The 22,175-nt window shown below is 43.5% G+C and overlaps 1 protein-coding gene across 1 annotated transcript in view; it reads left to right on the top strand.

The window, feature by feature from the left end:
* The first annotated feature begins 2,088 nt into the window (after positions 1–2,088).
* Positions 2,089–22,175, top strand: part of UPF1 (UPF1 RNA helicase and ATPase) — a 169,706-nt gene continuing 149,619 nt past the window's right edge. Inside the window, exon 1 of the mRNA XM_073596301.1 lies at positions 2,089–2,502. Within this exon, the coding sequence (XP_073452402.1) occupies positions 2,332–2,502 (171 nt within the window). The 5' untranslated portion in view covers positions 2,089–2,331. The remainder of the gene's footprint in view (positions 2,503–22,175) is intronic.

Genomic DNA, 22,175 nt, shown 5'->3' with positions numbered 1-22,175 from the left:
TTTGCAGTGTGGTCGTGCTAGTGTGAATGGAGCCTTAGTGCTCTGGATTGAGACAAGTACACACTATAGAGGGATATGCTTTCTTCATATTTAATGTCTGAGGTTTACAACCACTTTTAGCCCTGGTTCACACTGATGCAATGCGGGAAACGCAAAAGATTTGCTGCGTTTCCCTGCATTGCACTTCATAGCAATCGCATGGCATCCATGCGATCTGCTGCGGGTGTCAATGTTAGATTAAAGTGTTACTAAACCCACAACAGTAAAACCAGTCTGTATATGCAGTAAAGCATGCTTGTTATACTCACTGTGGAACCTAAGGGGTTAAACCTCTGCATTGTGTATAAATGCTGTTTGATCCTGTCTATCTGATTCTCCTCTTCTTTCACTGTCTCCAAAAAATAACCTGATACTTACAGAGCCAGGGGATGGGCTGCACATGCTCAGTTTGGTGTGTATTGCTAAAGAGTTTTTTGTTTTTTTGAGAGACAGCGCATGTGATCAGCACTGTCCAGAGGATCAGGAGAGAATGAAAACTCCTCCTACAAGGTTTACTAGAAACAGATAGAAGTCACAAGACTGCTATATACTGCTGATGAGAAAAGGTATATCCGTTCATATATACTAAAATAATTGCATTTCCAATGTTCTGTGGGAGACCAGATATAGTGAATGCAGGTTCTGGGTTTAGTAACACTTTAACAACACCCCAAAACAGATTCCAAAACATAGTGCGATTGCCAGAACGGTATTGCATTGGGTGTGAACTCCCATGCGATGCAATTCAGGTGCGGGGGGAAAAAAGTGATCCTGCACCATTTTGTTGTGGATGCGATTGGAGCCATACAAAACGTATGGTTCAAATCGCACCGTGCAGGCATTGTGTGTTCCACACTCACCAGCGTGAACCTAAGCTAAAGTAGAACTAAATTCAAAAACGTATTTTTTTTCTTTAGTTTTGGATAGAGTGGAGATGGATTAGAACTCCATGTCAGCTTTTAGTTCTGTCTGTGCCTGTTGGGGAGATGCAAATTGTGGACAAGGAAGATTAAAAATAGGTTAAAAGTAACACAAGCCCACGTTAAGGTGAGTGTTTAAAATCAGCCGATCACAGAGAGTGGAAGAAATTCACAAACTTTGGGTTGTCCATACCTCCCAACATTTTGAGATGGACATGAGGGACACCTACTAGCAAACATATGTAGGAATAGGACACACACCCTGCCACACTCGCTTAAAGAAGAATTAACCAAAAAAAAAGGTTAATTAAATCCTCAAGGGATTTTTTTTACCACTACTATCCCTTTATATTAGCTTTTAAAATTTACAAATGCAGCAATTTAGAAATTGGATGAAAGGTTTAGCACTGGGAAACACTTTTTGAAAAATAAAAAGTGCATTTTATATACAACTATACAGATCAGACCAAAATGAGGGACAAATGAGGGGGAAAGAGGGACATTGCTTGAAATCAGGGACAGTTGGGAGCTATGGTTTTCATCAGAACAGGAATAGGGGGGAAATCTTCCAATGGGGACACTAGTTCTAGTGATAACCACGGATTCCCTAACTTTGGAGCGATTTCCTCCTGTTTTACTTATGGGCCAGGAAGTGAAGAGTGATCTCCTCAATGGGGGGACACAAAAGCCCCCAAAAAACTAACAGGGTGTTTACACAAAAATGAAGTCAGTTCTACTTCATGAGCCAAAGTAGTAATGTCTTCCTTCCAAAGATTACAGCTGTTTGTGAGACCAATACAATACAATAGGCCCCTCCACCCCGTCACTACCTATACTACACACACTGCCTAGATTAAGTTACAACGCAACTTCCCCAGCCTAAGCCCCTCCCTGTAGCCGTCACCGTCGCCTCACGACTGCTGACGTGTCCGTGACGTCAGCACCCCCCACCGTTGCGTTTTCTCCCTCTCTCTCTCTAGTTTCTAAACTTTCACTTTCCCGTTCGGCCTAGCTTACTTCGCCTTCACGATAACGTCGTGCGTTAGCAGCAAACGGCAGAGTAAAATCCACCTCTAAGCTGTCGGAATCCCCCTGTAGCCCCTAGCAACGGTGGGACGGGTAAACTGCAGCCGACCAACCAACGCGCCGTACGCGGTGATGTCAAGGTCTGCGCAAGCGCGCCTTTCCCTGCGCGGCAGCGCGTGACGTCATTTGCGGTGGTGGTGGGTGCACGACCTGAAGCGGCTGTCTCCCTGTGCCCGCGTTTGGTGAAGTGTGGGCGACCTTTAGAGTTTGCGGAGAGTCGGTGTGGTGAAGCCCCGTCCGGGAGAGATTTCCATCAGCCCCAGGCGTTTTATCCTCTGGTTCCATCATGAGCGTGGAGGCGTACGGGCCCAGCTCGCAGACCCTCACATTCCTTGACACGGAGGAGGCCGAGCTGCTCGGGGCCGACACTCAGGGCTCTGAGTTCGAGTTTACCGACTTCACCCTGCCCAGCCAAACTCAGACCCAAGGGCAGACTCAGAGCCAGCTGGACGGACAGGTAGGCCCGAGCGCGCTTCCGGTATTGGGCTTTGGGGAGGGAGGGAAGGCCTGGCGTGTCACCTGCGCGCCTCTGACAGCAGCAATGCTCATGCTGGAGGGGCATGGGTGGCCTGACTTGTGCCTGTCATTGCCATGTGCCTCGTCTGCTTGTTTACTGACTGCACGAGATCTGTAGCTAGAAGTTGTTATGCCTTAGGTTGGCTTCTCAGTATATAGTTCAGAGCTCACTTTAAATGTATTTTAGCTATAGATGGTGTTTTGTAACTTTTTGTCCCCTTCCACACTACGGCAGTGGATCCGCCTGCTCACCGCGGGATCTGTCCGCTGAGCAGGCAGATGACAGGTCATTGTCCGCTGATGGAGAGCGGACACAGACATAGCCCGCTGTTCTCTATGGATAATAGTGGACTGCCTGCCCGTTTCCATCTGATCCGCCAGACGGATGGGGAACTGTTCCCCATCCGTCTCTTTTTAGCAGACCGGATTGGATGTCGGCAGTTGTAGAGGGCAATGTATGGTTCGATCGGGTCTGCCTGGAAAAACTGACAGGCGGACCCAATCGATCCGTCAGTGTGAAAGGGGCTTTAGCCCATGTTCACATCGGGCCATTTTGACTTGTCCAATCGCCGGCTATTGCCGGTGTTCTTTCGGGAAGTGCACTCAGTCCAAAAATGCCTGCGATGGGTCTGCGCGTGTGCAGTACGCAACGTCACGCCAGCTACGTTGATCAGCTGGCGTGACGTCAACACGGCACATGCATAGCTTGTCGGAGACAGTATCTGACGATCTGCTAAGCGCCGGGAGAGAATTTACAATTTCAGAATCTGCCTCACTGTTGTGGGGCAGGTTTTGGCTGTATTGAACGGCGTGATTTCTGTGTGTTAAACGGCAGGTTTTGGCTGTGTCTAAGGGTGGCTTAAAACACACACAACCCGCCCTTCAACACACCCACAACCCGCTCCGCAATAGCGAGGCAGAATCTGACAATTACGTTCTCCCTCGGCGCTTAGCAGATCGTCAGATACTGCCCCCGACCATCTGTGCTTGCACCATGTTGAAGTCACGCCAGCTGATCAACACATCAGCTGCAGTGACATTGCGTACTGCACATACCCATCGGAGGCATTTTTTTGACTGAGGGCATTTCGCAATAGAGCAAAGGCACCAACCGAATCGGTGTGACGCTGCACCGAGTACTGTACTATTTTTGGCAACTTCTGGGGCAATTTGAATAGACATCTGTGCATGAACCCGCACAGGTGTCTGTCAAATTGCCCCCGAAGTTAGACTGCATTGTCGGTTTGAAATTGTGAGTTCAGCTGAACTTGTACCACTTCAAACCTGCCCTCAATGTACCTGGGCTTAAGCCTTGTTCACACCATTTGCAAAGACTTCAGTTTTTCTGCAAGGGCTCAAACAATTGTTCTCTATGTGCCCTGTTCACAACACTGGTATCGCGTGCAGATTTTTTTTCTGCGCAGGAATCTGCAACATGTATGCTGTTTTCTGCATGAGAAAAACTGACGTGACATCAACACTGTGGACTGAACAGGGTACATAACCGACGTGCATTAAAACTGATGTAAACTCATGTCTCTGCAAGTGAAATCTGCGTGTTTTTCCCATCAGTTTTCATGCACGTATGGCGTGAACGTGCCCTTCTCTAAAGCCATCGATTTAACAGTTTCAAAAAGTTATATTCCCGGCACGCTGGAAATGCTAATGGTCACATTTGCTTGTATGCCCTCAACCAAACTGTCAATCCATAGAAATGGCTGGTGTCCATAACTGATCATATTGTGCAGTTGCAGATCAAATAGAGGCCAAGATGGCTGCTTCCTTGGCTGACAACGATAGGGGGCTTTAGTTCCACTTTACCCACTTCAGCCCAGAAGATTTGGCTGCTCAATGACCAGGCCATTTTTTGTGATACGGCAATTTTTTTTAAAAAAAGCTAATTTTTTTTCCCTCAGTTTAGGCCGATATGTATTCTACATATTTTTGGTAATAAAAATGGTAATAAGCGTATATTGATTGGTTTGCACAAAAGTTATAGCATCTTCAATATAGGGAGAAAGATTTATGGCATTTTTATTATTATTTTATTTATTTATTTTTTTACTAGTAATGGCGGTGATCAGTGATTTTTATCGGGGCTGCGACATTATGGCGGACAGATCGGACACTATTGACACATTTTTGGAACCATTGGCATTTATACAGCGATCAGTGCTATAAAAATGCACTGATTACTGTGTGAATGTCACTGGCAGGGAAGGGGTTAACACTAGGGGGGCGATCAAGAGGTTAACTGTGTTCCCTAGGGAGTGATTCTAACTGACTGGGTATGAACAGATCGCTCTCCTCCCCCCTGACAGCACGGAGATCTGTCTGTTTACATTGACAAATCTCCGTTCTGTCTCTGGAGCAATCGCGGGTAACTGGTTGGGAAGGAGTTAAAGTTTAACTAAAGGCAGAACCTTTTGTTAAAGTTTTGCATAGACAGGTTATAACCCTCCCTTGCTCTATCCAAAATGAAAAAAAGTTTTGATTATTATTATTATTCGCGATTTATATAGCGCCAACAGTTTACGCAGCGCTTTACAATGTATAAGGGGGAACACACAATTACAGTACAGTTCAATACAAAAGGTACAGGAGGGCCCTGCTCGTAGAGCTTACATTCTCAAGGGAGGGGGTGGTGGTACAAAAGGTAATAGCTGCAGACAATGATTTGATGGGGGGCTATAGTTGTACTTTGGGGCTTTGTGCACAGAATGAATTTATGGGCTAATATGCTGCATTTTCTTTCTGCCAAAATGACTCTAATGTTGCATATGTAAGCGCGCTTCTGTGCATATTGGGATTCTGCCTTTACACACACATGTTAATGGCATCCCAGTCTTAGCCTGTAGGGTTCAATATTGAGTTGGCCCACCCTTTGCAACAACTTCCACTCTTCTGGGAAGGCTGGCCACAGTTTAGGAGTGTATATTGGAATGTTTGACTATTCTTCCAGAAGGGCATTTGTGAGGTCAGGCACTGATGTGGCCAAGAAGGCCTGGCTCACAGTCTGTGCGCTAATTCATCCCAAAGGTGTTCTATTGGGTTAAGGTCAGGACTGTGCAGACCAGTCAAGTTCCTCCCACCCCAAACTCTCTCATCCATATCTTTATGCACTGGTCCAAATCATTTGGTGGAGGAGGGATTAAGGTGTGGGGTTGGGCTTGGCCCCTTAGTTCCAGTGAAGGGAACTCTTAAGACGTCGGCATACCAAGACATTTTGGACAATTTCATGCTCCCAACTTTGTGGGAACAGTTTGGGGATGGCCCCTTCCTGTTCCAACATGACTGGGCACGAGTGCACAAAGCAAGGTCCATAAAGATGTGGATGAATGAGTTTGGGGTGGAGGAACTTGACTGGCCTGCACAGAGTCCTGACCTCAACCCGATACAACACCTTTGGGGTGAATTAGAGCGAAGACTGCGAGCCAGGCTTTCTCATCCACATTAATTCCTAACCTCACCAATGCATTTCTGTAAGAATGGTCAAACATTCCCATAGACACACTCCTAAACCTTGTCGACAGCCTTCCCAGAAAAGTGGAAGTTATAGCTGCAAAGGGTGGGCCAACTCAATATTTAACCCTATGGACTGAGATGCCCTTAACATTCATATAAATAATACATTATTTATTTGTGGGATTTTTTTCCAGCTTCAGTTTGTTGTCATGCATTGATCATGGTTTAAAGTTAAGGGTATAGAATAGAGTGCAACCATATTTGTTTTTATTCATTAAAGTTCATGTGCGTGTAAAGGCAGGCGTCCCATTTTTTTTTTTTAAATGCCTCTAAATGCTGCTCTTAAAGTACTTAAGTTTACATTCAGACCGGCGATTAGAGCCAATGAGAATAGTGGCTGGAATTGGTGATTCTTGCTCTAGCTCTCAGCAGCTTGGTGCATCTGCCTGCCCCATTCACTATAACAAGTTGCCTACAGCTATATAGCTATATGTACAGCCATCAATTACCTGCGGTGATCACGTGATCACGAACAAAGTACATCCAGCAGCGATCACCACAGGTAATTACTGGCTATGCAGAAAGATGAGAATAGCTGCACCGTCGGCGACTTGTGATATAGTGAACGAGGCCAACCGCCGCAGAAGGAACTGTTGCTACAATTCGCACCAGCCTTAAAGGGTAAGTTCACCTTTTGTAACCTGTTACACCCATATTCAGAGTGTAACATGTTACTGTAGCCCTGGCCCCTGCGGCCACCCAATCCCCCATTGTGACAGCGAGCTGGGGACAATCTCCCTGCAGCCACCCCTCTGGCCGCATCATTCATTCAGTATTCTGTGAATGAGCACTACAAGTCCTGACATATTTTGCAGCTGTCAGCTTGTAGTTCTCAATGAATTACCACGGCCCTGTTGAGCTTTCTGGTAGTTCGTAGATGCTTCCTGTCAGTGTGTAACTGCCTGCTTGTATGATGTACGAGCAGAGAGCTTACACTGAAAGTATTTAGGAGCCCTGTAATGCACTGACGATCTGTTGATCACAAATGCAATGCTTTGCAGGCTACTAGTTTAACAAAAAAAAAAAAAAAAATTACCTGCAGAAAGATGTGCATATATCATTTTGCTATAGGCCGGGCAGGAAGTGGTTAAAGGATAAGTTCACCTTTGTAAAAATTAAATAATAAATGCACATCTTTCTGGTTCAGTTATCCTGACTGGGCGTCATATGACGTCCTTCAGGATAACAGCTGCCACGAGCCCGTGGGGGCACGCATCGCGGCGATTGGTGGAGCGGTGTGTCAGTTTGACACACCGCTCCACGGATCTCGCTAAAGAGCCTTCGGCTCTCGATGTAAATAGGAAGAGCTGTTGATCGGCTTTTCCTCACTCACGTCTGACAGACGCGAGTATAGGAGAGCCAATCGGCGGCTCTCCTGACAGGGGGTTCTGCACTGATTATCAGCACAGCCCCCCTCAGATGACCACACTGGACCACCAGGGAAGTGGGCAACATGTGGATGGCCAAGTATGTACCCCGTGGCCATCCGCATGTGCAAATTATGCCCGATCTGTGCCAATCAGTGCCCACAAATGGGCACTGATTGGCACCAGTATACTAACAGGCAACAGTGATGCCCATCAGTGCAACCCATGAGTGCCACCTGTCAGTGCCCACCCATGCCCATCCGTGCCGCCCATCAGTGCTGCCTACGAGTGCCCATCAGTGCCGCCTCATTGGTGCCACCTCATCGGTGCCCATCAGTGCCTGTCAGTGCAGCCATATCAGTGCCCATCATTGAACAAGAAAACTTACTTATTTGCAACATTTTTTAACAGAAATGAAGAAAAACTTGTTTTTTTTTTTTTTTCCAAATTTTTGGTCTTTTTTTATTTGTTGCGCAAAAAATAAAAATCCCAGAGGTGATCAAATACCACCAAAAGAAAGCTCTATTTGTGGGAACAAAATGATAAAAAATTTAAGGTACAGTGTAGCATGACGGCACAATTGTCATTCAAATTGCGACAGCGCTGAAAGCTGAAAATTGGCTTGGGCAGGAAGGTGTCTAAGTGCCTGGTATTGAAGTGGTTAACCACTTACCCACTGGGCACTTTAAACCCCCTTCCTAACTAGACCAATTTTCAGCTTTCAGTAATCTCACATTTTGAATGACCATTACTTAGACATGCAACACTGTACCCACACAATTTTTGTCCTTTTTTTTTTCACACAAATGGAGCTTTCTTTTGGTGGTGTTTAATCACCATTGGTTTTCTTTATTTTTTTTCACCCTCAATTCTTTGCAAAATAAAGATATACTTATTTTATTTTTTTCAAAAATTGTCATATTAGCAGGTTATTTCTTACCCACAGCATATGCATACCACAAATGACACCCCAAAACACATGCTGCTACTCCTGAGTATGGCAATACCACATGTGTGAGACTTTTACACAACCTGGTCACATAGAGAGGTCCAACGTGCAGGGAGCACGATCAGGTGTTCTAGGGACATTATACATTTAATTTCCCGACAACCTATCACACTTTTGAAGGCCCTGGAGCACCAGGACAATGGAAATGCCCACAAAATGACCCCCTTTTGGAAACCAAACACTCCAATATATATTCTATGAAGCATAATTAGTCTTTTGAACATGTCATTTTTTTTTCCACACGTTTTAGAAACATGTGGAAAGAAAATAAATGTCTTTTTAACTATGCATTTTTTACGGCACTGACAGCACTGATGAGCACTTACTGATGGGCACTATTCGGCTCTTTAGTGGCACAGGTGGGGCACTTCTGAGGCACAGATGGGCACTGCTGGACACTTGCAGTATGGGGAGAGAACCGGACATGACACCGGTTTGTTGACAGTGATCGCTCTGTCATTGGATGGAGCGATCACGTGGTAAAGGGTCGCTCTCATTGGCCCTTTACCGCGATCCATGAGCGACGGGCACAGACAGCCCCGCGTGCGTGCTCAATTCTGTGAGGACGTCATAGTACGCCCTCCCAGAGTTATCGAGCTGTGCTGTAGCCGCCATTCGGCTATGGCCGGTTATTAGATGGTTAATTACTGGTGTGGTGAATGAAGCATAAACACCTGATGTGCATGGCCACATAGGCTAACGTAGAAAAAACATGCTGTATAAAAGCAGCGTTATTTTTTTAAATGCATATTTGCGCAAGGCCTGCATTTCTAAAGCCAGCTTTTGAGTATGGAAGGATCCTTTTTGGCGTTTGTTCCTAAAGGGGAACGTCGATTTACCAATTAGTGCTGGTGGCCATTGTCAAAAGGTTAAATCTTAAGATTTTGGGTTGTTACTATATCAGAATTAGAGGTATGATCTTCCAGTGAGGACACTTGTTTCAGTGACAACTTTGAAGTGGTTTGATGCCAGCAGGATTGCAGTCATCGGTTGCTGCAGAGGGACACCAAGAATCAACACTCCTCCTGGAAATGTATAGAATATGGGGGGGGGGTTCGGGGGAGGGGAGAGATCGGGAGTTTAAATGGAGCACATGGTATATCCCTGGTTCGGGTAGACAAAAAGGAGGTTTGACACTTTAAATGAGGCTGTTGAGGTTGGATAATAAGTAAACATATTTATTAAGCATAAATGTATAATGAAGTATATGACAATGGAACAAAAGTAAAAAAAAAAATATTTATGTGTGTATATATATATATATATATATGTGTGTGTGTGTGTGTATATATATATATATATATATATATATATATATATATATATATATATTTATTTATTTTTTCATATTCTCAAAGAGTGAGTTGGGAAACTACAAGTCCCATCATGCCTTTGCTTGAGGGGGTCATGCTTGTAACTGTCAGCCTTGCAATACCTCATGGGACTTGTAGTTTCGCAACAGCTGGAGGGCCGCCAGTTTGAGACCCCTGGCTTAGATCATAGAAAAAAAAAAAATCAAGAGGGATTGCTGCACAAAGTGTTTTAATGAGAAGATTAAAACATCTGAAAAATACTATGACTGCCTGTATATTTCGGATGTTTTAATTTTTTCATTAAACACTTTTTTTGTGCAGCAGTCCCTGATAGAGAGATATATATATATCTATATATATATATCTATATATATATATATATATATATATATATAGATATATAGATATATATATATATATATAGATATATAGATATATATATATATATATAGATATATCTATATAGATATATATATCTATATATATATATATAGATATATATATCTATATAGATATATATATCTATATATATATATCTCTATCTAATTTTTTTTTTTTTAAGTTTTGTACCATTGTCATGTACTACATTATACCTTTATGCTTATTAAATATGTTTATTATCCAACCTTAATAGTCAACAGCCTCATTTAAAGTCCCAAACATCCTTTTTGTTTACTCCTGAAAATGTGTTGAAAAACATCAAGCAGCAATTTGCAATTCCTTTGCAACAGAGCTGCTTTTGGCACTAGGAGATCCAAAGACATGCTGGTAGGTTAATTGGATCCTGTCTAAATTGTCCCTAGTATGTATGAATGTGAGTTATGCCCCATACACACGATCCGATTATCGGACGAATGATCGGCCGTTTTTTTTTGCATACTGATCTCACGTCGAATCTGATGAGTTTACTAAAGTCACAAATTCCCGTACGACAGCATAAAAATTCGGAAGTGATGTCATGTGTTGTAATGCATTTGTATTGCATTTTCGAATGATAGGTGTACTGATGAAACGAAAATCGTACGATCTGGCATCATACGAAAAAAATTTCCGTGCATGTCCGATAGAATAATATCGGATGAACTGTCCTGATCGGCTCTCGAAAGCTCTGTACTAACGATCCGATTATCGTACGATCGATTCGAATGCGGCATTTTTCGTACGATTTTCGGATCGTGTGTACGGGGCATTAGGGACCTTAGATTGTAAGCTCCTTGAGGGTAGGGACTGATGTGAATGTACAATGTATATGTAAAAGCGCTGCGTAAATTGACGGCGCTATATAAGTACCTGAAATAAAATAATAAATAAGTAATAACATGATCTTTATAATTACGTAAGGGCAAAACTTTTTCTCTTTTTTTAAAGTTTTGTTTAGAGTGGAGTGGGATTGGAACAGGGCTGGACTGGGGAAAAAAAATATACATACCAACCCCATAGCATTATTATACCAGCCCAACATCATAATGTCATTATTTTCTTGTTCATGAAAGGGAAAACCCATACACATTTGACAGATATGAAAGGGTGTGTGTGTGTGTGTATATATATATATATATATATATATATATATATATATATATATATATATATATATCTCTATCTCTCATCTCCATCTCCATCTCTATCTCTCATCTCCATCTCCATCTCTATCTCTCATCTCCATCTCTATCTCTCATCTCCATCTCTATCTCTCATCTCCATCTCTATCTCTCATCTCCATCTCTTCTATCATCTCCATCTCTTCTATCATCTCCATCTCTTCTATCATCTCCATCTCTTCTATCATCTCCATCTCTTCTATCATCTCCATCTCTTCTATCATCTCCATCTCTTCTATCATCTCCATCTCTTCTATCATCTCCATCTCTTCTATCATCTCCATCTCTTCTATCATCTCCATCTCTTCTATCATCTCCATCTCTTCTATCATCTCCATCTCTTCTATCATCTCCATCTCTTCTATCATCTCCATCTCTTCTATCATCTCCATCTCTTCTATCATCTCCATCTCTTCTATCATCTCCATCTCTTCTATCATCTCCATCTCTTCTATCATCTCCATCTCTTCTATCATCTCCATCTCTTCTATCATCTCCATCTCTTTAAGATCATGAGGGTAAAAAAGAATTGTGATCTCGATTCTTAACGATTAATTGTGCAGCTCTTCACTGCACTGGTGGCAGTAATAAGCTCCAGCATTGGTATCCGTTCCAGTAATAAGTTGTCCCAGCATTTGTGGCGGCACTGATGAGCCCCAGCATTGGTGTCAGTGGTGGCACTGATGAGCCCCAGTAGAGCTGCATGATCATAAAAAAAAAAAAAAGCGATCTCGATTCAACCCCGCTTCACGATCTCTATTCAGCTTTTACACCATTCATTCATGTAACAAATGCAGAGCCGTACTCTACTCGCTCAGAGCTGTCAAAAAACAAAAAAAAAGTCAAATTTTTATCAACATTGTCAGCGCGGGGAAATAACTAAACAAAGTATCTTTTAGATCAAAGGAATGAACGGTCTGTAAATGAGGTCAGTTTAACCACTTAAAGCGGAGTTCCACCCAAAGTGGAACTTCCGCTCTAACCACTTGCCTACCAGGCCAATTATAACATTTCTCTCCTACATGTAAAAATCATTTTTTTTTGCTAGAAAATTACACAGAACCCCCAAACATTTTATGTTTTTTTTAGCAGAGACCCTAGAGAATTAAATGGTGGTCATTGCAACTTTTTATCTCGCACTGTATTTTTTTTTTTACAGGTTATATGTTTTGAGTTGCATAGGGGTTTTAATGGTAGAATTATTGCTTTCGCTCTAACGTTCGCGGGGATACCTCACATGTGTGGTTTGAACGTCGTTTACATATGTGGGCGCGACTTACGTATGCGTTCGCTTCTGCGAGCGAGCACGTGGGGACAGGGGCGCTTTAAAAAAATTAATTTTTTTTTTTTTAATTTTATTTTTGATCACTTTTATTTCTATTGCAAGGAATGAAAACATCCCTTGTAATAGGAATAGTGTGTGACAGGTCCTCTTTACAGTGAGATCTGGGGTCAATAAGTCCCCAGATCTCACCTGTAGGCTGGGAAGCCTGAAATAAAAAAAAAAAAAAAAAAAAAAAAAAAGATCCCGGCTTCCCAGCCGAGGCAGGGGCATTTTTTTCAAATGCAGAGGCCGTGTGTCAGAACATATGGCGCCGGTCGGTTATTTCTTCGGTTTGCCGATCGCAGGGGCGAACCGGGATAAGCACTGGAGGGAGGGGACCATTGTCCCTTCCTGCCGCCTATAAGAACAATCAAGCGGGTGAGCAGTGCACACCCAGCTGTGAAGCCGCAAGCTGTCACAGCCAGGTGCCCACTGAGGGAGAGAACCGAGGCATCGGGCAGCTGCATCGTTAGACCGTGGGACAGGTGAGTATGTGTTTAATATTAATCGGAAGATACACTTTTTGTAGCTGCTGACTTTTAAGAAACACAAATGGCTGGAACTCTGCTTTAAAGACAGACTTTTTCTGACAGTTCAGTATTTTCTGCTAGAAAATTACTTGGAACTTTTTTAGCAGAGACCCTAGAGAATAAAATGGTGGTTGTCGCAACATTTTATGCCACACTGTATTTGTGCAGCGGGCTTTCAAATGCAATTTTTTGGTAAAAAATACTCTTCAATGAATTAAATTAAAAAAAAAAAAAAAAAACGAAAACGTAAAGTTAGCCCAATTTTTTGTTTTGTTTAATGTGAAAGATGTTACGCTGCCAGAATCGTGAATGAATCAAGATCTTTATTCTAGCAAAAAAAATTGTGATTCTCATTTTAGCCAGAATCATGCAGCTCTGAGCCCCAGCATTGGTGGCAGTAATAAAAAGCCCCAGCATTGGTGGCAGTAATAAAAAGCCCCAGCATTAGTAGCAGTAATAAAAAGCCCCAGCATTAGTAGCAGTAATAAAAAGCCCCAGCATTAGTAGCAGTAATAAAAAGCCCCAGCATTAGTAGCAGTAATAAAAAGCCCCAGCATTAGTAGCAGTAATAAAAAGCCCCAGCATTAGTAGCAGTAATAAAAAGCCCCAGCATTAGTAGCAGTAATAAAAAGCCCCAGCATTAGTAGCAGTAATAAAAAGCCCCACCATTAGTAGCAGTAATAATAAGCCCCACCATTAGTAGCAGTAATAATAAGCCCCACCATTAGTAGCAGTAATAAGCCCCACCATTAGTAGCAGTAATAATAAGCCCCACCATTAGTAGCAGTAACACTAAGCTCCACCATTAGTAGCAGTAACACTAAGCCCCACCATTAGTAGCAGTAACACTAATTAGCCCCACCATTAGTAGCAGTAACACTAATTAGCCCCACCATTAGTAGCAGTAACACTAATTAGCCCCACCATTAGTAGCAGTAACACTAATTAGCCCCACCATTAGTAGCAGTAACACTAATTAGCCCCACCATTAGTAGCAGTAACACTAATTAGCCCCACCATTAGTAGCAGTAACACTAATTAGCCCCACCATTAGTAGCAGTAACACTAATTAGCCCCACCATTAGTAGCAGTAACACTAATTAGCCCCACCATTAGTAGCAGTAACACTAATTAGCCCCACCATTAGTAGCAGTAACACTAATTAGCCCCACCATTAGTAGCAGTAACACTAATTAGCCCCACCATTAGTAGCAGTAACACTAATTAGCCCCACCATTAGTAGCAGTAACACTAATTAGCCCCACCATTAGTAGCAGTAACACTAATTAGCCCCACCATTAGTAGCAGTAACACTAATTAGCCCCACCATTAGTAGCAGTAACACTAATTAGCCCCACCATTAGTAGCAGTAACACTAATTAGCCCCACCATTGGTGTCATTGGCAGTAATTGGCCCCACCATTGGTGTCATTGGCAGTAATTGGCCCCACCATTGGTGTCATTGGCAGTAATTGGCCCCACCATTGGTGTCATTGGCAGTAATTGGCCCCACCATTGGTGTCATTGGCAGTAATTGGCCCCACCATTGGTGTCATTGGCAGTAATTGGCCCCACCATTGGTGTCATTGGCAGTAATTGGCCCCACCATTGGTGTCATTGGCAGTAATTGGCCCCACCATTGGTGTCATTGGCAGTAATTGGCCCCACCATTGGTGTCATTGGCAGTAATTGGCCCCACCATTGGTGTCATTGGCAGTAATTGGCCCCACCATTGGTGTCATTGGCAGTAATTGGCCCCACCATTGGTGTCATTGGCAGTAATTGGCCCCACCATTGGTGTACTATTAATGTTTACCCCCCCCCCCTTTAAACCCTCTGATGGTCAGTGGCAGTGAAATAACCAGCTCCCACAATCATCACTTTTGCCTTACCCCTGCATTGGTGATCGTGGCAGTGAAAGTTAACAGCTGCATTGGTGGTCAGCGTACATTCCAACATTTGGCACCTAGCTGCCACTCTGGTGCCCAATAGCCTATGGGCTGCCCAGAGAAGGATGACAGACTACGTGTTGGACTCCAGGGTCTAAATCCAATCAACATGGAATGTCTAGACGTTCATTGTCAACAGGATTGGATGTGTGAAACGTGGGTACCACTTGGTAAAGTGTTCAGCCCTTTCCAGCTGCAGGGATGGAAGCTGCACCCGTCCGTCATGAATGCACTTAAGCTAGATGGCCCAGTGTGCAGAGGGCTTAAAGTGTATGTAAAGGCTCATGCACACTGCAGCTCAAAAAAAAAAGCTGCTTTTATTTCACCTTAAAGAAGCTTGTGCTTTTTTTGTTCTCTTTTGCACATTTTCATTGAGCTTCTTTTTCGCATAATCGTTTTTTCAAAAACGCTCCCGTTAACTAATTTTTCATCAGTTTAATTTGTGTTTTCAAGCTTCTTTGAGCTTTTTCATGCTTTTTCGCTTGTTTTTGGGTACTTGGGTGTCATTTCTGCTCGAAAGCTCCTCTCGAGCGCGAGGTTTTTTTTTTGGTTTTTTTTTTTCTGCCTGACATACCGTAGCCATAGTGTGCATGGACACCTTGGCTAACATGGGGGGGAGTTTCTGGGCAGAAAAAAATGAGAGCTCAAAAAACTGAGAGCAGCTTCTTTTGAGATGCAGTGTGCATGAGCCCTAAAGGGGATGGTATGATTAAAACCTCTCAGGTTGTTTTTCATTCTCTTCCTCTTTTCACAGATGCAGTAGAAATCTTTCTAAAGCAATGAGAAATCCCCTCTTTAAACACATATAAATAGAACAGGTGTGCTCATTGAAAGATTTTCTCCTCCCCTTTTGTCCCTGTAGATGGCTTTAAAATACTGGCTGACTAGGGCAAATAGTGAAGGTGAGTTACCCCAGCAGAGATAAACATCGGTGAAAACCTGACAGGGATTCTATCCCTTCCCCAATCTATCCAAAATTAACAACGTTTTTTGCATACACATTACAATTTTACGCTGCTCGTATAAATCGGTGGGACACACATGAGAATTATTAAATCTCATTGAAGTACTGTAGTACTTTTCCTACCATGATAAAAGCTCCAATCCCAGGACTGCTCATCTTATTAAAAGAATGAATGTTTTTTGACTGCTAGGTATGTTGTGGGCATTCCCTATTAGTCAGTGGAAAGGTTTTGTTAATCAGACATATCTTTGTATGTTAGAATTTCAGTGCAGGTAGGCTACTTTCACACTGGGGCGGGAGGACGTTGGCAGTAAAGCCCCGCTAATTTTAGCGGCGCTTTACCGCTTTTATAGTGACGCTTTTCGATCGCTAGTGGTGCGCTTTTAACCCCCACTAGCAGCCGAATAAAGGGTTAAAAGTGCCCACAAAGTGCCTTGCAGGCGCTTCGGCAGTGGTGCCCATTGATTTCAATGGCAGGTGCGATGGAGGAGCTGTGTATACACCGCTCCCCCACACCGCCCGAAAGATGCTGCTGGCAGGACTTTTTGTAATGTCCTGCAAGCGCATCGCTCCATTGTGAAAGCACTCTGGCTCTCATACTGGGGCTGCAGTGGAGGCGTTTTTCAGGCTCTATTTTTAGCCCAAAAGCGCCTGAAAAATGCCCCCAGTGTGAAAGGGGTCTAAAGGATTGGTCAAGCACTTGCGTTGTGCAACACTGCTAAGTTGGAAGTAAAGCCTTTTAAGTAAATGCGTTTTAAAGCTGATCTCCATGTTTCAGTGAACTTTAAATAGTTTGGACTAAGTTGATCCAAGCAAACTATTTACTGCACTAACATTTACAGTGGCTATGTGTGCTGTATAAACTGTACCCCCAGCTACATACAGTATACAAAGAAATACAGTGGATAGTGGCGCAGGTTATAGTATATAAAATGAATCACGAGTCCATACAAGAGTCCTTTGAGCTATCTAGCTCTGTGTGAGGAAACTGTCTGTGATGGCAGGGAAGCCTTGCAGAGGGAATTGAAGCACACTCCAAACATGTAAAGAGAAAACGGGAAGCAGGCGCCTCTTAAGACTAGTGATTAACCCCTTACCGACCGGCTCCTGTACATATACGTCGGCACTTTGAAGATGGATATCTCGGTAACGACAGCAGTTGCTGCCACAACCGAGGTATCCATCTTTACAGGAGCCGGTTCTGTGTACGATAATGGTGGTCTCTGCGGCGGGTTTGCCGCGAGATCACCGTTATCGGCGGCGGGAGAGGTGCCTCACCCCCGCCTTTCTCCCGCGCCCTCCGCTGCTTACCGGAGCCGTTGGTAGCGGCGGAGGAGATCAGGACCTCTCACTGCTGAGGTATGGAGACGAGTGAGGCTAAGATGGCTCCCACCCGTCTCCATACCATAGGAGGGCGGAAGCGACGTCATGACGTCAGCTCCGCCCATATGTCTTAAAGGTAATTTTTTTTTTTCTACATTTTAGTCCAAATATGAGATCTGAGGACTTTTTGACCCCAGATCTCATATTTAAGAGGACCTGTCATGCTTTTTTCTATTACAAGGGATGTTTACAATCCTTGTAATAGGCATAAAAGTGATCCAAATTTTTTTTTTTAAAACCGTGCAAAAATAAATATAATAAAGTAAAATGAATAAGAAAATAAAAAAAAAAATTTTTTAAAGCGCCCTGTCCCGACGAGCTCGGGCGCAGAAGCGAACGCACATGTGAGTAGCGCCCGCATATGTAAACGGCGGTCAAACCACACATGTGAGGTATCGCCGCGACCGGTAGAGCGAGAGCAATAATTCTAGCCCTAGACCTCCTCTGTAGCGCAAAACATGCAACCTGTAAAATTTTTTAAACATCACCTATGGAGATTTTTGAGGGTAAAAGTTTGACAACATTCCACGAGCGGGCGCAATTTTTAAGCGTGACATGTTGGGTATGAATTTACTTGGCATAACATTATATTTCACAATATAAAAAAAATTGGGCTAACTTTACTGTTGTCTTTTTTTTTTTTTTTATTCAAAAAAGTGAATTTTTTTCCAAAAAAAGTGAATTTTTTCCAAAAAAAGTGCGATTATAAGACCGCTGCGCAAATACGGTGCAAAAAAAAAGTATTTCAATGACCGCCATTTTATTCTCTAAGGTGTTAGCAAAAAAAACAATATATAATGTTTGGAGATTCTAAGTAATTTTCTAGCAAAAAAACCTGTTTTAAACATGTAAACACCTAAAATCCAAAACGAGGCTAGTCCTTAAGTGGTTAATAGACAAAGCGTATTAAAAAAACCTCACATGTAGTATCTTTAAACATCCGTCCATGTCACCATCCCGCCATACGCTGCATTCCAGCCCTCTCCTGTGATCCACCAGCTGCTTTCCAGGCCTTGCTCTGGATCCCACCTGAACGCCGAGAGACTCCTGCTGGTCAGGACACCGGTCACACACGGATCAACAGGACGTGACCACTGCTGACAGCTGAGACAGAGATCGGTGTAAGTGGACTCTACTGTGCCTGTTTAAAGATACTATATGTGAGTTTTTTTAATATGCTTTGTCTATTAAACACTACAGTCTTAAGAGGTGCCTGCTTCCTGTTTTCTCTTTACATACAGTATACAGCCTTGTATTTTGCCAGTGGGATGAGAACTTCCCATCCTGTGCCCAAAACAAAATAAAGTTCGGCTGAGTACTACCCAGCCATTCAGAGGAAGATTTGTATTTTATTAATGAATACTTCCTCTTATTGGCTTAGGTGGAGAGGTTTGCTGAAGACCTCATGAACGCCACCTCAGTCAATCAGAGGAAGCTTTGTATTCATCCACAAAATGCAAAGCTTCCTCTGAATGGCTGAGTAGGGCTCAGCCCAACTCTATTTATTTTTGATCCAGGAGTGGGTTAAGAAGTTCTCGTCCCCCTGCTTTAACACAGTGCTGTATACTGTATGTAGCTTGTTTTATGGTGTAGATAACACTTTAGTAGATTACAGTTTTTTTGTAATAATTGTACTTTAAAAGCGTAACTGAACTTATAATCACCTCCACCTTCCACCAATGCCCTCCCGGCTGCTGTCATCTTCACATCTTCACATTTTGGGTGCTGGGGTTTCAACCTCTTTTTGGCTGGTGAGGTATTACGTCATTCTAGCACAGCCAACCATATTACTGTACAGAATGCCTCCAGATTGCAGAAAGTTTACTGTGCTGCATTTTGAAAACGAAAGGTAATTTTTAATTCAGTTGGTTTCCATGAAAGTGGAGTTTACCCTTTAACCACTTCAATACCAGGCACTTTTACACCTTCCCGCCCCGGCCAATTTTCAGCTTTCAGCGATGTCGCAATTTGAATGACAATTTCGCGGTCATGCTACACTGTACCCAAACAAATTTTTTATCATTTTGTTTCCACAAATAGAGCTTTCTTTTGGTGGTATTTGATCACCTCTGCGGTTTTTATTTTTTGTGCAACAAATAAAAAAAGACCGAAAATTTTGAACAAAAACAAGTTTTTCTTTGTTTCTGTTAAAATTTTTTGTAAATAAGTACGTTTTCTCCTTCAATGACGGGCACTGGTATGGCGGCACTGGTATGGCGGCACCGATGGGCACTCGTAGGTGGCATTGATTGGCACTGACGGACACTGATAAAACTTATTGGTGGCATTGCTGGGCATAACTGAAACATAATGGTGCCAATCAGTGCCCATTTGTGGGCACTGATTGGCACAGATTGGGCACATGTGGATGGCCATGGGGTACATACCTTGCCATGTTGCCCCTTCCCTGGTGGTCCTAGTGGCGATCCCTAGTGGTCCAGTGTGGTGATCTGAGGGGGGGCTGCGCTGATAAACAATCAGCGCAGACCCCCCCCTGTCAGGAGAGCCGCCGATCGGCTTTCCTATACTCGCGCCTGTCAGACGCAAGTGAAGAAAAGCCGATCAACGGCTCTTCCTGTTGACATCGTGATCAGCCGTGATTGGACACGGCTGATCACGTGGTAAAGAGCCTCCGCCTGACACACCGATCGTCGTGATGCGAGCCCCCGCGGGTGTGTGGCGGCAGGTTATCCTGCTGGATGTCATATGATGCCCAGTCGGGATAACGGAACCACTTCCCAGACGTCAATCCGCTATAGGCTGGGCGGGAAGTGGTTAAAGAACTAAAGGCAAAACTTTTTTTTCTCATTTTGGATGGCGTAAGGGAGGGTTATAAAACTTGTTTGTCAATTTTTATTTTTTTTTTAATCTGTGTCCTATTGAAGGAGATATCCCTTTGCTTCCTATCACAAAACCAAAACAGGAAATGAAAGGAAATCCCTCCAAAGTGAGGTAATCCCTGAGTGGCAGCAGAACTAGTGTCTAGATTTCCATTCTTCCTTTCAGTGATGACTGTAAACCAGACAAATGGGGAGGATCAGTATCCTTAACCACTAACCGACTCCACCCTGTAGTTTTACTGCTACGGTGTGGGCCTGGCTGTGCAGAATCGTGTGTGTGTGTGTGTGTGTGTGTGTGTGTGTGTGTGTGTATATATATATATATATATATTGTGTATGTGACAGGGACACCAAACTTGGAGCACCGATGGGGGGACTCAGTACTACAACATATCCGATTTTTGGGTCGGCCAGCTTGCCTAGGTAATCTACCATGTCGTAGTCCCCCTTAACGTGCTCCCCAAGTTTGGTGTCCCTGTCACTTATGGTTCAGAGCGGTGCCATTTGACCAAGAGTTCCCATAGACACCAATGTTAAAAACCGGGAGCAGTGCCATGTCAAGCTGACCAAGATTTCCCATAGAGCTAGTGTATTTACATACATTGAGAAGTGAAAAAAAAGGTATTGTTCACTTTAAAGTGGATGTAAACCATCACATGAATTGAACAGCCACAGGTGATACACAGATGAAACAAATCTCCCTTCATAAGTTTTACATGCATAGCTGCTGTCTTTATCTTGCTATATTCATTAGAATTCTTACACTTCCTCATTCAGCAGTAGGAGTGTCCTTCTGACATACTCTGTGTGACAGCTGATTGGAGGAAAGACGCCCCCCCCCCCCCCTCCACATTGGCAGAAGAAGGAAAATGCTTTCAGAGCTGTGCTTTTACAAGGCCAGCTCTCTGCTTATCTATTTATAGAAACCTCTTCCCCCACCCACACATTCCAGGCTGCCGTCTCGGAGAACTTGTCAGAAGTTATCATGCTGATAACAGAGCTACTGAGCAGCACAAACACACAGGACATAGGGCTTTGGCGAGAGATAAGGAAACGCTACAGAAATATGTGCTTGGATCAAATTTCATGAATCGGACTTACATCCACTTTAACCACTTGCCAACCGCCGCACATCGATGTACGTCCAAACTTTGAAGGGGTATATCGTTGTTATGGCAGCAGCTAGCTGCCATAACCCTGGTTTCCCCGTTTTCGTGCGGCGGCCGGCTTTCAGATAAAAGTGGTCCCTGCGGCGGATTCACCGCAAGATCACTGTCGGTGGTGGGAGGGCCCCCCCCTCCCGCCGCGATCCGGTGCCCTGTGCCGCTTACGGGTGCCTTCGGTAGCGGCGGAGGCGATCACATCAGTCTCTGTCCTGTGCCTGGAGACGAGTGATGCTAAGATGGCGCCCACTCATCTCCATGACACTGCTGGGCGGAAGCGACGTCAAAACGTCACTTCCGTCCACGCCTCTTAAAGGCACATTTTTTTTTTAATTACTTTTTTTTTTTTTTTTTGTATTGCATTTTAGTGTAAATATGAGATCTGAGGTCTTTTTGACCCCAGATCTCATATTTAAGAGGTCCTGTCATGCTTTTTTCTATTACAAGGGATGTTTACATTCCTTGTAATAGGAATAAAAGTGACACAATTTATTTATTTTTTTTTTAAAAACAGTGTAAAAATAAATAAAATAATGTAAAATAAATAATAAAAAAATTTTTTTTTAAACCCCCCCCCGTCACGACGCGCGCGCAGAAGCGAATGCATACGCGAGTAGCGCCCGCATATGAAAACGGTGGTCAAACC

Source organism: Aquarana catesbeiana, linkage group LG01 (assembly GCF_042186555.1).
Source record: "Aquarana catesbeiana isolate 2022-GZ linkage group LG01, ASM4218655v1, whole genome shotgun sequence".
Taxonomy (NCBI): domain Eukaryota; kingdom Metazoa; phylum Chordata; class Amphibia; order Anura; family Ranidae; genus Aquarana; species Aquarana catesbeiana.
Note: the sequence above shows the minus strand (reverse complement) of the source record. Positions and strands in the feature narration are given on the sequence as shown.